Genomic DNA, 16492 nt, shown 5'->3' with positions numbered 1-16492 from the left:
CAGTAGTCAATCCTTTAGTATGACGCTAATCATACGTCAAAACGACTCTGCATAAGGCCTTTTGTGTTTTTCCATAATTGCATTAAAATCTGGAATAATTTTCGTCCCATTAATCTTAGGTCCGATTCCATATTAAGAGAATTTTGCTTTAAGGTTTTAACACTGCTTACAAGTAAGAGTAGAAAAGGACTACTCACATAAGTAAGTGGTAGGGAAAGGCATCAAACGTTGCAATGCTTTTTACGACAACTCTTCAAACTCACAACGCACATGCAAACCAATTTGAGTCAAGAGTTACTCGCAGTGACGAATCAAAAAACATATTCTGGGAGAAGTTTTCATTTTTTTTTTTTTTTTTTTTTTAGAAATCTCAGAATTGGGGGGAGGCTTGATGTTTATAAGCACAGGAATGGCTAGTATTTACTTCTTTTTTTTAAAAAAATAAATAAATCTGGAATTAGTGGTAAGTGGTGGAAGCTTTCAGCTACTTGAAGATGAAATGCATGACATTCCGAGGCGTCGTACAGTTAATGTACAACTGTTTTTGAAAAGTTGCCCTAACAAAGAAAAAATACATTCTTCGGTATCAAATTACGATTAGGTAAATAAAATTAAGAAGTTTCTTGTTTGGCTTGTGATTTCTAAACTACATTCTCAAAATATCTTTACTCCGAAAGTGTTTTGTCTGCAGATTTCTAACAGTGGTTTGGAAAAATGGAGCCAAAATAAGGAAAAATGGAACCCGGAGGTTTAATGCCGCGTTCACAAAAGCTCTCCACCGACCTCTATCCTTACCTAACTGGTTCTAGTTTCTACTTTGTATTCCTATCTCTGCTGAGTTCACCTAATACATTTCTGTGAAAATACAGTGGGAAAGTTAAGGGGATATGTTTCATATTTTTGGTCATAGTTTATTTTAAGATGATGACTGTATCTTCATGATTCTTTTTAGATAGCCAGTTGAGATTTTGATCAAAATGGGGCCCCTACTCGCCTGGAGGCCCGGAGCTATAGCCTCTCCAAGCTTCTCCCTTAATCCAGCCATCGATTTCATGTTAAAGACTTGGGGCGTAGGACATCATTCCGTAGGGGTTAGCGTCAACGTTAACGCAACACAAAATCTTCGTTTTTTAGTTTATAATAATAGACATAACAGTTAAAAACGATAATCATGCCTGTTGTACTGTATAGTTGTGAAACATGGTCTGTTATTCTGAGAAAAGAGCGTAGACTGGAAGTATTTGACAACAAAATCCTGAGACGAACATCAGGACCCAGAGGAACAGGAATGGCGGAAACTTCGTAAGGAGGAACTGCATAATGTATACAGTTTACCAAACATTGTTAGTGTCATCGGGTCTTATGCAGAGTCGTTTTGACATATGATTAGCGTCATACTAAATGCCTAACTACTACAGGAAACATATGTTAGTCGAACTCTTTAATATGGCACTAATCACGTGCCAGAATGACTCTGCATAAGGCCCATCAAGTATAGGAGGCCCAGGTAGCCAGGTTATGTTGCCAGAATGAAAGAAAGTAGGAACGCTTTCAAAGTTTTAACTAGAATTCTAATTAGAAAAGGTTATGCGCAAATAGGAAGAATCAGTGTTCGACGTGGAAAAAAAAAAAAAAAAAACAGAGGCGGTATTTTTAATTACGATTTTAACTCGACATACCGACTAGCTAAATGTTGAAATACAGTGAGGCTATGTTATCCAAAAGATTGCATTTCTATTTACAAAATGACTGGAAACCACTGGAGAGCTTTTGTTTAGTTACGGGTTGGGTGGGGAGACATGGAGAGACTTTGATCCCTCGCTAACAACTTTCTGTCCCTTTATGTTTTATTATAGAGAATTATACATAAAAATGCTCAAAATCGAGTTTTTGTATTAACAATTTCCTGCGGGAAAATTCCCGGACCCCTCTCTCGACTGAGAGATATTCCAAACCCGCGGAAGAATCGCTCCCACAGCAGACAACCTCTAAATCCGCTTATGCTCAAAACACGACATTTATATGAAAGGACAAAAAAAAAAAAAAAAAAGAAAAGAAAAGAAAAAAGAAAAAAAAGAAAAAGAAAAGAAAAGAAAAGAAACAATTCAATATGGCACATCGAAATATAAACTAGATGAACTACTTTCAAGACAACTCATTTTAAAAACAAAAGGTAGGGAAAAGATGTCGGTGTTGTCAGCTTAGAAATTATTTCTACGTACGAAAAAAAAAAAAAACTCTTTACGTGCAAAGCTATTCTTCAATTACTGTGTATAAAAATGGATTTATTAAATTTATATTAGCATCCACTTTCCAGTGACGGTATGTCTTGATCACTGAAAAACCAGAAGCGGTATGACATACCACCGCATACCGTCTTACTTCGACCGCTGGGAAGAATAATATTAAGATGGATCTCGCAGAAATAGGAATACAAAGTAGAAACTGGATCCAGTTGGCTAAGGATAGAAGTCAATGGAGAGCTTTTGTGAACGCGACATTGAACCTCCGGGTTCCATAGACCATAGAGTTAGTTAGGCACAGACCCTAAAATTTTGATTTTTGCATGTTTTGCGCTGGGTTTGCGTTTCGCAATTTTTGCGAAAGTTGTTATGGAATAAGGCCCACAGATCATAACGGAACTCAAAAGCTGGATTAAGCAAATGTAAGTGCTATACCGATTATCGCAAACTAAACTGCACATTTTGTGTTGTGTTGAGTTAAACCTGTATAGAGTGAGACCATAGGTCTTTCTCATATAGCCTCGGTGCTACATATGGACGTTAACTTCCAACCAACACTTGGAAATGATTTAGTGAGTGCACATTTTATAGGCACTCTGCCCTAATTCTGACAAGGGGACAAAGATATTTACATCTGCTTATGTATACATGGAAATACCAAACCTTTTCTAGATGTAGTCTAAAAATATCTCTAGAATGTGGCATATATTTTAACGACTGTGTTTCAGTTAAGAAGTTATTCATTTTTAAATGTTATAGAAATATTCGCCAATAAATGATAAGAATACCGTTGCACTGTATGAAAATATTTTTTGAGCTGAGCGAAGCGAAGCTCTTATACTCGGGTTAGCCGTTTGGTTGTCCGCGAACTCCTCCTAGACCGTTTGGCCGATCTCAACCAAACTTAGCACGCTGATAGAGTATGTCGTGCTGAGTGACAACATAGGTCGAAATCAAAAATCCGATGTACCATCGAGGAATAATCACCGAAAAACGCTTCCTCCTAGACCGTTTGGCCGATCTCAACCAAACTTAGCACGCTGATAGAGTATGTCGTGCTGAGTGACAACATAGGTCGAAATCAAAAATCCGATGTACCATCGAGGAATAATCACCGAAAAACGCTTCCTCCTAGACCGTTTGGCCGATCTCAACCAAACTTAGCACGCTGATAGAGTATGTCGTGCTGAGTGACAACATAGGTCGAAATCAAAAATCCGATGTACCATCGAGGAATAATCACCGAAAAACGCTTACTCCTAGACCGTTTGGCCGATCTCAACCAAACTTAGCACGCTGATAGAGTATGTCGTGCTGAGTGACAACATAGGTCGAAATCAAAAATCCGATGTACCATCGAGGAATAATCACCGAAAAACGCTTCCTGATTACGTAGTTTAAGCTCGCTCAGCTCATTTCATTGCAATCGGGTATATCCATTGCATTCCTAGTTTAAAAAGCACCGGCGGATCTAGCCCGGGGCCGGGGGTTTAGGCCCCCAGTTTTTGAGTGACAAAAATAATTGAAGCTATTACTTGTAATTTTTTGAAAATTTATAATAAAGTCATGATATACGTATCATAGTCTGAGTTCTGGTTTTCCTCCCTTCCCAGTTTTTAACTTCTAGATCCACCTCTGTTAAAAAGTTGAGGTATATTGTACGAATGTTTGGAAACATCATTTATTATTTTATGCCTAGCTATATGAGATTATTTACAGAAATTTTCCAAGCAGGAGTAGGTGAAGAATAACGATTTCAGGGAGCGCAGTGGCTCAGTGGTAGAGCGTTTGTTTCTAGTACGTGGTGTCCCTGGTTCGATCACCGTCCAAGTAAGTTTGTGGTAGACAACATCGTGTCCGTGGGTTTTGTCAGGGTACTCATGTTTCCTTCGACACTCTTATTCCATCATCGTACACTTGCCTTAATCATTCTCTCCAAGGACGCCGATTTCTCTGTAAATTTGGGGGGGGGGAATTCATCTGCAGAAGGTATATATATGAGGATTTTAAGACAAATTGCATTCAAATTATGCCAAATATTGTATATTTATAAATACAATAGGAGGGGCCCGCATGAGCTTTGGGGCCCCCGGGCCCCATGCCGCCCCAGGATCGGCGCCCTTGATCGTCTCCCTTAGCCTACCAATCATAATGTGGGACGTTAAACTGAAAGAAAGCTGTTATAACGATTTCACCTCAAAACCTATGGTACCGGAATCGAATCTCGAGGCTGATCTTCCTCCTTGGGGTTTTCCCAGTTTTTCTACTTGCTTATATCAGGAGAATTCAGCGTCGGTAGACTTAAATATACAGGTTTTAGCCAATTGCTTCCTACCTTTAATTATTGTTTCAAGTGTATATGTCCTTAGAAGTTGACTTTGGAATATTATAAACAAATAAATAAATAAAAATGCTACATACCCCTGTTCCTGGGCAACCTTTATATTCCACCAGGGAATCCGTCTCGCTCCGATCCCACTAAGTATCACCAAGACCGCTAGCAATACACATCCTGCGTTGGCCATGGCTGTTCACGATCTGCACTGGGCCACTGCTACACCAACACCAAAGGAGTGAAGAAGAGAACCTCTGGCACAGATACCAGCGCCACAGCTATGGAGGGTCGGTCGCAAAACCTCTGCCGAAAGGAAAAAGACCCAAGCAAGCAGCCGGAACTATAAATGTCATTGCCAACACAATTGGATTCCTCAATCACTGTTAAGGCACGGAGCTCCAAAGATACGAACAAGAAATAAATGAAAGGAAATACAAGAATAGGCAAGACCACGATTAATCTTTATTTATATCTCGTGACCTCAAATATTACGACTATACAATGCAAAACGTCAAACGAAATGAATCATCTATGGTATTGAACATGGAAATGATTTGTGTCCTACCTTTAAGATGAAGTGAAATTTTTAAGTTTTACGTCCCACGGTAATGCCGGTTAGGCTAAAGGAGACGGTGATGATGAGAAATGAATCAAATAATGAAATGAAGAAAGTGGGAGAAAACCCACGCACATGGTGTTTGCCCAACACAAAGCTCACTTGACGCGAGCTAGAATCGAACCAAGGACCACATGCACTAGAGGTAAACACTTTACCACTGAGAATAGGAATGGGCACAAGTCGAACCCAAAGTAATTTTCTCGGGTCGAGTCACTGTTTTGAGGTCGAGTTTGATAAATGGCTCGCTCGTTTAGCTTGTTTCAACTCGTTTTGAAATCATTGTTTGATTAGACTGGAAAGCGAAAGCTATGAGAAATATAAGCAGTAATGTGGAATAATGTAGGACACTGCTCGCATCTCGTCTCGTCTCGACTAACAAGACGACAATGAATTTTTATAACGAGACAGCCTCAAATGTCGTGAGCACCAATATAAGTATATACTGTAGTTCTTACAACCAATTCTGAGACCTGGACGGTTGAAGTTTTGAACAGAAGCAGAAGCCCATCCCAGGTAGTGATGTTAAGCGGCTCAGCTCGGTTCAGCTGAGCGAACAACTCAAGCCCACTCGGTTGAGATAAGGCACCGACTCGGCTCAGGTGAGCTATCGGCTCGAGCCGGCTCGGTTAGGTGAGCTGTTGGATCGGCTCAGTAGTGAATGAGCTGTGAGCCAATCCGCTCGAGCCGTTCAGAACCCTAAACCCGGGCCGAGCAGTTTTGAACATGTTTGGCGGGCGCCCTCTAACTTGTAGGATTTTTGGTTCGAGCTCGGATACTTGCTCCTCCGGAACTCAAACGCAGAACCTCGTGAATGATGTTCTTGCCTGCTAGACTTCGCGACTACTGAGGTCAGCAGTGAACTAGTTTTTAGTATTCAGATATAAATCTCCTATCTTTCATGTTTATACACGGTATGGTGTTCTTATAATAATAATAATAATAATAATAATAATAATAATAATAATAATAATAATAATAATAATAATAATAATAATAATAATAATAATAATAATAATAATAATAATTTGTACTAGTAGTAAAATTCATTGATAATATTGATATTTTCCATATAGGATACCTGAAGAAAATACTTGAAACTACACACAGGATTGCGCTCGATTTGGCTCGTTTTGGCTCGACTCGAAACTCGAGTCAAATTCGAGTCGAGTTTCGAATCGAGTTGGATGAATTTTTTCGAGCCGAGTCCTCGAGTCGAGCCCAAAGATGTCTGTTTCGAGTCGAGTCGATTTGATTTGATTTGATTTTGAGTTTAACGTCCCGTTCAGCAGCGAGGCTATATGAGACGTGGACCTACTGATTACCGTGGAATCCGAACCACATGAGCTCCCGCCGGGAATCGAACCCGGGTCTCACACGCCAAAGGCTCGAGTCGAGTCGAGTTTCAATGACAACTCGCTCGTGCCCATCCCTAAGAGATCGTGGCTTTACGCTTACGTTTAATTTAGGATACATTTTAAATGTTAAACTTATTTGAAGAATACACAAAGCACACCTTCGTGAAAATGAAGTGAAGCTTGTATGTAGTTTTCATTATCTTATCATGAATGAAAGTGAACTACTATGGGAGAATTGGCTGCATTGGTAGAGTGAGAATGTGGGAGGAAACTGGAGAACGCCGGATAAATCTACGGGTATCGTATTGTCCGCAACAAACTTATAAGGTCTGGGATCGTCTAGGAAGCCCTGGAACCACCGTGCCCCTATGACTCTTCATAACATGTAGATAGCCTAATGCACATAGTTCCGGGTTAGGTTCCCGATGGAATTCGGGGGCCGCGGTGGCTTAGTGGGAGACCGTTCACATTTGGTGCATGGGGTCCTGGGTTCAAACCCTGCTCCCGCCAAGTGAACTTTGTGGTGGACAAACACCGTGTGCGTGGGTTTTCTCGGGGTTCTCCCGTTTCCTCCCCTATCTTCATTTCACTGTTTCATTCATTACTCATCTTCGCCGTCTCCTTTAGCTTAGCCGGCATAACTGTGGGACGTAAAACTTAATAATTTCATTTCATTTTATCCCAATGGAATTCTTGCTTCCGGTACAAATTCGAATAATGCTCCGGATCGTGTTTCATGAAGAAGAAACCTTAAATTCTAATCAATCAACATAGATTGGACACAGTGGGTCAGTGGCAGAATGCTCACTTCCTGTGTGCGAAAAGTCCCCTGTTCGACCCCAAGTTGTGTAAGTTTGTGGTGGATAAATAACCTCCTCTTGTGCAAAGCTGTGGAACACAGATTCTCTTGTCGAACCGAAATTGTCCCTGGCCGAGCTCGGGCTCCAAATCTATCAATCTTTATTTGTTAGACGATAGGCTAAATTTCCTTCAGATCCATCCACTAATTACCGAGTCATAAAGTAGGCCTACCAATATGAGGCAAGCCGAACCTGTTCCTGGTCGAAGCAGACCATCGAATATAGTGATCTCTATTCTTTTGACGATAAGCTACATGCTCAAGAAATTTGGTTTAGATCAGGCCAATAGTTTCGGAGAAATAAAGTACCACACACACACACACACAAACACACACACACACACACACACATACACGTACATACATACACTTGGAGTGAAACTAAAAGCCCATGTATGTTTACGCTGGGAGCTAATTAAAGCTGTAACATCGGGATCACAAATGGAATACATTCCATAAGCAGAATCCACTTTCAATATCATTGCACTAAGAGATAAGGTGGAGCGCTTAAGCCGGGTTAGACTCCTTGCCATTGATATACAGAGTGTAAAGAAATAGTCGTTACAAACTTCGGGAGGTGATTCCTGAGATCAAAACAAGAGAAAAAATGTCCTGTTGCAGTTTCTCAATTTAAGCTCCGGTTTCGAGATACAGGGTTGCCAACTTGGAATCCAAAATTTACACCTGACAATTGGAACTGAACACAAACATGTGGACAAACTTTGGGAGATGGTTCCTGAGAACAAAACAACTGAAAAAGTCATGTTGCAACTTTGGGAATTCAATTTCGTTTGCGTGACACAGTGTCCAACTTGGACTCCAAAAACCAATTCCGTTTAATGGGAATACACGGAATACTCCACCATAAATCAGAAGCGACATATTATCAGAAAAGTTGCTTGTCAGAAGCTAATGTGTAACAATACGCTGGGGACTAGTGAAGAACAAATGGTGCCATCAGCTTGTCAGTGCTACCATCCTGGTATATTGAGTTTGGTTTATATATTACACTGTCATATTATTAGGTATCTTCGCTAATGAATGTGTGCAACATATAAAACAGAGAACAGAGTGTCATTGTTGTTTTTTTTTCTTACAGTACAGTCATTTTTGGAGTCGATTTTGGATTCCAAGTTGGCAACCCTGTATTTCGAAACTGAAGCTGAATACAAGAAACTGCAAGAGCACTTTTTCTCTTGTTTTGATCCCAGGAATCACCTCCTGAATTTGTAACGACCTTTCCCTTACACCAGCGTTTCCCAACCGGTGTGCCGCGGCACAGTGGTGTGCCGCGAGGAAATCGGAACAAAATTATTAATTTTATAAAAATCAAATTGCAAGACATACAGAAAAAGGTATATTTGTATTTCAAATTACTACTATGAATCTAAAATTTAAAGTTTCATACTGTGTTACTTTTCTGTAGAACATTTTTCTGTACATTTCTAATTTTGAAAAAAAAAAAGTATTTGTTATCATTGTTATGACCATTATTGCTTCTTGATTGTTGCAGACTATTTCGTAACTTGAAATTTTAAAATATTATTCAATCCTTCCGGCAAAGTAAACATGCATACGAATTACCTATATTTGTGTTTTAAAAGTAAAAAGAGATTCGTTTGTTCGTTCGTTATTTAGTGATCCTCCTTCTTAATGAAAGGTTGGATACAGTTTTCGATTAAAAAAAGTGTATTTTTAACAACTTGAGGCCTATATCTGATTGTAATTGTTTTCTATTTTTAAATTGAAATGAAAAATAAGCATAATGATTTACCACGGGGGAAAAACAGTGGTCTAGCTTTCTTCTCTGTGAGAAGGATGTCAGTAATCAGAAAAAAATACTACAGTATTTTATATTTTCAAATAATAATAATAATAATAAATAATAATAATAATAATAATAATAATAATAATAATAATAATAATAATAATAATAATAATATGTGTGCCGCGAGAATTCAAGTTACCCTGAAGTGTGCCGCAAGTTGAAAAAGGTTGGGAAACGCTGCTTTACACCCTGTATATCGTATATATACATAGCTTCTATTAACTTGCTTTCAATTGGAAAAACAAAAGAATAGTAGGTGAGGGAAATAGCAACTCTTATGCTCCTTTTTGTCTTATTTTTAGCACCTTTTCCCTCCCTTTTCTTCGCTACGAAATCTCTCCTTAAAAATCCTAAACCTTGTAATAAGCATGCACAGTGGGCATAGAGAAAAAGGTAATTGTGAATCTGTGATATAAATAAACATAATTTGAGGTAAGAGAGAATTAAGAATTTATTGAAAACTTCAGCTGCGATAATATTTTAGATATTTTCAATATCTTGCCTAGTTTGATTATTTGTTTTGTAGCTAGCTTATACATACCTTTAACTTATTATCTATAGCAAATATAGTGTTACATGTGTGATTATTGTTATTTGAAGTGCTTATTAGCAATAATACGATGTTCAAAGGACAAAGCAATTAATTAAAAAAAAAAAAACAACAACAACAACAATAGTACATTTTATCTTCAGTGATGACGTTAGATGGGTAGAGTATCAGGTTTATCTCGAGGCTCAAGGTTTGATCGATTGGCTGGGTGGGATTTTAATATTTAAAGAACACTTCAACTGAACGCATAATAAACCTTGAACTTGGTTCTGCTCCGATATCAGACTTTTGTTCGAAGGCGAGAAGGAGGGAATAAAAAAAGTTTGTTCTGTTCTGTAATCATGCATATCGTTAACAAGTCCTTTTTTTTTTTTTTTTTTTTGTTTTCAATAAGTCCATTTTAAATTTTATTATAAAAGTGAGCTGTTATAATATTGAAGAAATCACAAATATTTTTTTGAAAAAAAAAAAATAAAATAAATTACTAAATATATTAATATGGCTTGAATTTTCAGTAGATCATTTTCACTCTTCCATATAATATTCGAATGTAAGACGCCCTCGAATATAAGGCGCATCCCCATATCTAAACTTCGAAAATTGCAGGGGCCACGGTGGCTCAGTGGTAGAGCGTTCACATCTGGTGCTTAGGGTCCCGGGTTCGATCCCAGCCCCCGCCAAGTGGACTTTTTGGTGGATAAACACCGTGTGCGTGTGTTTCCTCGGTGCTTTCCCGTTTCCTCCCACTTCCTTCATTCCACCATTTCATTCATTACTCATCATCACCGTCTCCTTTAGCCTAACCGGCATAACCGTGGGATGTAAAACTCAAACATTTCATTTTTCGAAAATTGCGCCAATTTCTTCTATTGAATTCCAAGACGCATCCTGGATATTCAATGAAGCAACAACAGAATTTGACAGTATAAATTAAATCATACGGGTTTATTTGTTCAAACAAATCATTTAAGTGTGAAGATTAAAAAGGGAACAACAATGTTACTTACAGTCTGAACAGAGGACTTCCTGCTTTAGCACTTTCACTCTGAACACATTTTACTCAACTCCATTGCCGGTTTTGTATGCGATTCCAGGACACACCACCCATTTTATACTTGAAATTTCGGCAGAAAAAGTGCGTCTTAGATTCGAGTATATACGGTAATTGTATACTTATTGGCTCCCCTCCTTACCCTTAAAGGAACGGAATTTTCGAAAAAGCTAAAACACATGTTTTTTTCTCTTTTTTTTATTAAAAGTTTATTTAACAAATTTTAACACTCTCGACTTGGGTGAATCCGTACAGTAAATATTTTGTGAATAAATAATATTAGGAAATATTATTATAGAAATTACACCCCTTATCTTGTATGAAACCAGAATTTTCACAGACGCTGAAATATGTATTTAATTATTTTTATTTCAAAGTTTATATACAATTTTTACTTCTCTTACTAAGGCAAATCTTCGTAATGAGCTGTTTTCTAATAAAGAAAGGAAAATGTGGAAATTACAGTAATGATCATTTTCTCCCCTACGGAGCGGAATTTTCCAAATTGACGAAACACGTTTTTCTTTATTTTTCTGTAAGCATTTATATATAGACTTTCACATTTTGAACTTAAGAAAATCTTCACATTGGACCCTTTCTCAATAAGGAAAAGGAAAGGGGTTTATTCACAGTTCCATTGCAATGGACCCCAGAAAGTAGACGTTAACCAATAGGTTCAATAGGAAGTACTAGTCAAGTCTTATCTAGAGGTACTGGCCTTAAAGCCTCAGGAAATTGGTCAAAAAGGACAGCAAAGGTGACGGGGTCATTGGTGATTTACGTAGAGAAACAAAGGTTTTAGGAATGAAATCAATATACGAATAAGATCAGTATGCAACCGCATTTAGCATATGTGAGAAGCATCCATAGGGGATAGCGCTAAGCTGAGATTAGTGATGGGTAAATTCCCGGGAAAATATTTTTTGGAAATATTCCCAGGAAAAGTTCCCGGGAAGATTCCCAAAAATGGGAATATTCCGGGAATTTATGTGTAAACGAAAGAAACTTGCATTCTATTGATTTAAAAATAAAATTTCTTTTTTTTTTCTCACAGTATATTTATTACTGTTGTGTCCAGAGCTTTCTTTAAAATATATATTCTGAAGGGTATTATGTTACGCATAAATGTATATTACTCTCCCGTTTCCTCCCACTTTCTTCATTCCACCATTTCATTCATTTCTCATCTTCACCGTCTCCTTTAGCCTAACCGGCATAAGCGTGGGACGTAAAACTTAAAACTTTCATTTCATTTCAACCTTTCAGTTTCTTTAAATCACTAATGATCCCCCTCCCCTTAACTTTGCTGCCCTCTTTGAGCAACTTCCTGAGGCTTTAGAGCCAAAACAACAGTACCTCTAGATAGGGCTTCACGAGTATTTCCTATTACATCTATTGGTCAACATCTATTTAATGGGGCCCTTGGCAATGGAACTGTGAATAAACCCCTTTGAATGTTATAGAATTGACTTCTCCTAGGAGCGTAATTTCCAAAATGAAAAAAAAAAAAAAAGTATTTCCATTATTTTTATATAAGAGTTGATAAACTGAATTTCCCAACTCTAACTTAAGCGAATTCCCATATTCGGCACCTTGAGTATATACCGGTACAAAGAGAAATTTCAAAATTTTCAGAATTCTCCCTCTTTCCCCCCTTAGCAGCGAAATTGTAGAAAACACTGAAACATATATTCTTTTATTTGTATTTAACAATTTTTTACACCGAATTTCACACTTTTAAGTAATTGAGCACTTTCTTAATAAACAAATGGGAATTTCAATAATATAGAAATGACCCCCCCCTTAGAAGTGCAATTCTCGAAAACGCTAAAACACATGTTCTTTTATTTTTATTCGAGACTTTGCAAACGGAATTTTACGTTTCCAACTTTAGCGAGTCCCCACATTCGGCACTTTGTGAGTAAATAAAGGATTTTTTTTTGAAATTGCCCTCTCAACCCCCCCCCCCTTTTGGAAAAAATTATCACTGACTCCGAAATACACGTTTCCTTATTTTTAATTCAAAATCTGTTTACTGAATCTCAGATCTTCAACTTAAGCGAACCGTCACATTCACTACTTTCTGATTAAACGAAGTGGTCTTTGAGTATTTTTATAAATGTCTCACTGTCCCTCCTTTGGAGCCGAATTTTCGAAATCGCTAAACACGTTTCCTCTTATTTTTAATGAAGAGTTCATACGACGAGTTTCATCTCTTTAACACCGGGATTCGTGAGATACACTTTACTCTTGGGTGAAATTTTGAACCCCCTTTACCACCCTTAGGATGAATGTTTCCAAAAATTCTTTCTTATCCTTTAACCAAGCGAAGTAGCTCAAATGGTAGAGCGTGTCTTCGCAACGGGAGGTCGTGGGCTCGATTCCTGTTACCGACCATCCTGACTGAGGTTTTCCAGCCTACCAGGCAAATGCCGGGATGGTATCTACTAAACAGCCCCTGGCCGATACCTTTCCAAATTCTTTTCATTGTTGTTGTTGTTAGACGTCCAGTATAAAATGGCGTCTGAGCTATATCTGGTGATTATTAAATAAATAAATAAATAAAATACTTCCATGGCAAAAGAAGTATTCTCTCAAAATTTCACGTTAATATCTATATAGTAGCATGGTCTAGACGATCATGAACCATCCATTTCTACTCTTGTACACAATAGTATAGATTAAAAACAGAACGTGTAACAACTTTAGAAGATTTAGAGGAAGAGGCCTCTCCTATTGGCCCACTGTTATTACGTAACAAACATTGTTTTTGTTAATGTTTGATTTCCAACATCAAAAGTTTTCGTCACACAATTCATATACTTTGGGGCAATATTTTTTAGCAAGAAGAGCGTAAGGTTGCTTGGAACCACATTTAATTTTTACTTCCTCACTTAACCTGTTCCACGTGTGCACTGACAGACTTTCCACGAAATGATCCAGTGTTCCCAGGTCACTCGTTTCATCAAAAAGAATCTCCCAATTCATCCAATTCACTGGGTAAAATACCTCAGAAGAATAAACACTGAATTTAGCACATTTTTCTGGATCCATCCGCTGTAAATCATCCACACCACATGTTGATTTCAGAACTCGCGTAATTACACCAGGGCCATTTTGTGGCCAAATATTTCCGTCGAAATTTACACTAAGATCATCAATGCACTTTCTTGACAATGGATTTCCTTTATCAAAACTAAGCACAGCTGCCCCGATGAATTCGGGACTTTCAATTCCTGCAAAATTTCTAAGTCCTTCCAGTGATTCCGTTACAATCACATCAAGGTCCAAATAAATACCACCAAACCTCCACAAAGTTAGGTATCGAAGAACATGACTTGTGTGCTGTATGGGCCAATTGCTCTCCCGTAAAGTCTCACTTTCAAATAAATCCTCCAGTGGCGTTCCTGCAACATATGCCGTAATATTTAGAGGCATAAACTCCACATTAGAATACGATATTAACTGCTGCATCACCGTAGTTGACAAATCAATGACGGGTGAGGTCATATACACAAATATGCGACTATTAGAGTTTGCTCTAGCTGCTGATTCAACTGAACATGCTTGACGAGGTTTTAACGAATCCGCTCCAGAAGTTTCGTGGAAGAAAACACTTCTTCTGTTAACACCAAATGATTGTCTCGGGGAGTCACAAAGTTCACAATTTGCTTGTGCCCCAGATCGATTCACAATTATATACAACACTGTACCGAAAAAGGCACCTAACAGGAAAATATGTGCAAGTTCTCTTCTCATTCCAGTTCGTCTCATATCGTCAGTCGTGTAGCACAGAGCAATCGGTTTTGAAAATAAGAAATATTATTGCCTTTTCGTCCTTTCCTTTTATCAAACAGATAAAAACGCATTTCTTCAGTAAGAAGTTGATAAGATAAACAAAAAAACTGGAAAGATAAAGTATTGATCTACATCAGTGTTTCCCAATCTGTGGTATGCTACTTCCGGGGGGCACGAAAGGTTTAAAGGGGGTTGATGGGATATTTTATTTTCATTAAACTTTACCTTATCATGTTGCTCACAGCTGCAGGTTTGTAATCTACATTATCTATTTTTCAATCAACTGGGAAGAATATAATACAAATAAAAAAGAATGCATCACCGCACTAAACTTTCTCGATCAAATTTCTTAAGCTAAATCATATTATGCTACAAAATTTATTTATGAAATTCGAAGAAAATTATGATTCTGGAAAACTTTGTTCGAAGAAAACTCACCGCAAGAATAAACTACCTTTTATGAATATGTTCAGGACAAATTAGTTATGCCGTTCAGGTTATACTGAAATATTTATTTGTGAAATATAAACAAAATCGTTTTGAGTCGTTTTTGAGAATATTGCCCGAAAAAAACTATTCCTAAAAATAAACTACCCCTTATGATTATTTTTTCAGGACGAATTAGATATGTTTCATTGTCAGATTATTAATAAAATATTTATTTATGAAGTATAAAAAAATTGTGTGAGTCATTTTTGAAAAATCATTTAAAAAAATCCTCAAGAATAATTTATACTTTATGAAGTTTTTCACTGTAAGTTAGTTATATCTCATCGTCATATTAAAGATGAAAATATTTATTTATGAAATATGAAAAAAAAAAAAATCGCCTGAGTCGCTTTCCAGAAAATCATCTGAAAAACTCACCCCAAAGAATAAACTACGATTTGTGATTTTTTCAGGGCAATTAGTTATGTTGTTGTTGATTTTCAGTTTAGCGCCCATTTCAGCAGTGAGGCTATATGAGACGTGGACCTACAGTTTAACGTGGGATCCGAACCACATGAGCCGTCGGAAATCGAACCAGGCTCTCCCATGCCAAAGGCGCGTGTGCTAACCGCTTAGCCACGAGGGAGCTCAGACAATTAATTACGTCATATTGTCAGGTTATTAAAGAAATACGAACAATACCGCATTAGCTATTTTTCAGAAAATTGTCCGAAAAAAAATCACCCCAAAAACAAACTTCCTTTTCTTTTTTTCTTTTTTTTTTTAGAAAAATTACTTACATTATATCATAGAGTTGTCAGTAAATCACTGATTTATGAAATATGGACAAAATCGTTTGGGTACGGATACACTGAGAAAAATGTTTTATCCGGACAGTGGTATAGTATATAAATATACAGAATAAATAAGTTTACTACGGAAATCTGTACGGAACATGTGTTATTCATATGCTACATACATACTTCCTATTTCCTGCTTTGACGTTACATCACGTAGCTGCTGGATATCTGACAACTAACAGTCTTCCGTATATTACATACGTATACGTGTCTTACATATGTCAGCCATATGTTATATACGCTCATCTGTATATGGGATCCTTTAACGCCTATACATATTTCTTTCTTTCATACGGAAAGTACGTTTATTCGGAACACTTATATGGACAATACGTATAAAACTAAGAAATAATATAAAAAAAAATATGATTGATTGAGTGAGATTGATTGATATTGATTGCCATAGGGCAGGTAGTATAGAGCTAGTAATTAGATATTAAAGGCATGATATAAAGAAAACTAATTTATTGGAGCTATGCATAATAAAATGAATATAAATTTTAACCATTACCAAGGTGCTTATGAAATGAATAATACTATTATGAGTTTGATGAGGTTCACATTC

The 16492-nt window shown here is 37.3% G+C and overlaps 2 protein-coding genes across 3 annotated transcripts in view; both read right to left on the bottom strand.

Moving 5' to 3' along the window:
* The window catches only part of LOC145681228 (transforming growth factor-beta-induced protein ig-h3-like), a 211845-nt gene extending 207026 nt beyond the window's left edge, over positions 1-4819 (bottom strand). For both annotated transcript variants that reach the window (XM_081752771.1, XM_081752772.1), the window contains exon 1: positions 4665-4819. In XM_081752771.1, the coding sequence (XP_081608897.1) occupies positions 4665-4768 (104 nt within the window). In that variant the 5' untranslated portion in view covers positions 4769-4819. The remainder of the gene's footprint in view (positions 1-4664) is intronic.
* A 4863-nt stretch (positions 4820-9682) lies between these two features.
* Positions 9683-14631, bottom strand: LOC145681227 (alpha1,4-N-acetylgalactosaminyltransferase 1-like). Its single transcript, XM_081752770.1, has one exon. The coding sequence runs from the start codon at positions 14612-14614 to the stop codon at positions 13634-13636; it is 981 nt and encodes a 326-aa protein (XP_081608896.1). The 5' UTR covers positions 14615-14631; the 3' UTR covers positions 9683-13633.
* Between the last annotated feature and the right edge of the window lie 1861 nt (positions 14632-16492).

The sequence above is a fragment of the Thermobia domestica genome, chromosome 3 (genome assembly GCF_964235325.1).
Source record: "Thermobia domestica chromosome 3, izTheDome1.hap1.1, whole genome shotgun sequence".
Lineage (NCBI taxonomy): Eukaryota > Metazoa > Arthropoda > Insecta > Zygentoma > Lepismatidae > Thermobia > Thermobia domestica.
The sequence above is the reverse complement of the archived record's forward strand: the minus strand, read 5'-3'. Positions and strand labels throughout refer to the sequence as shown.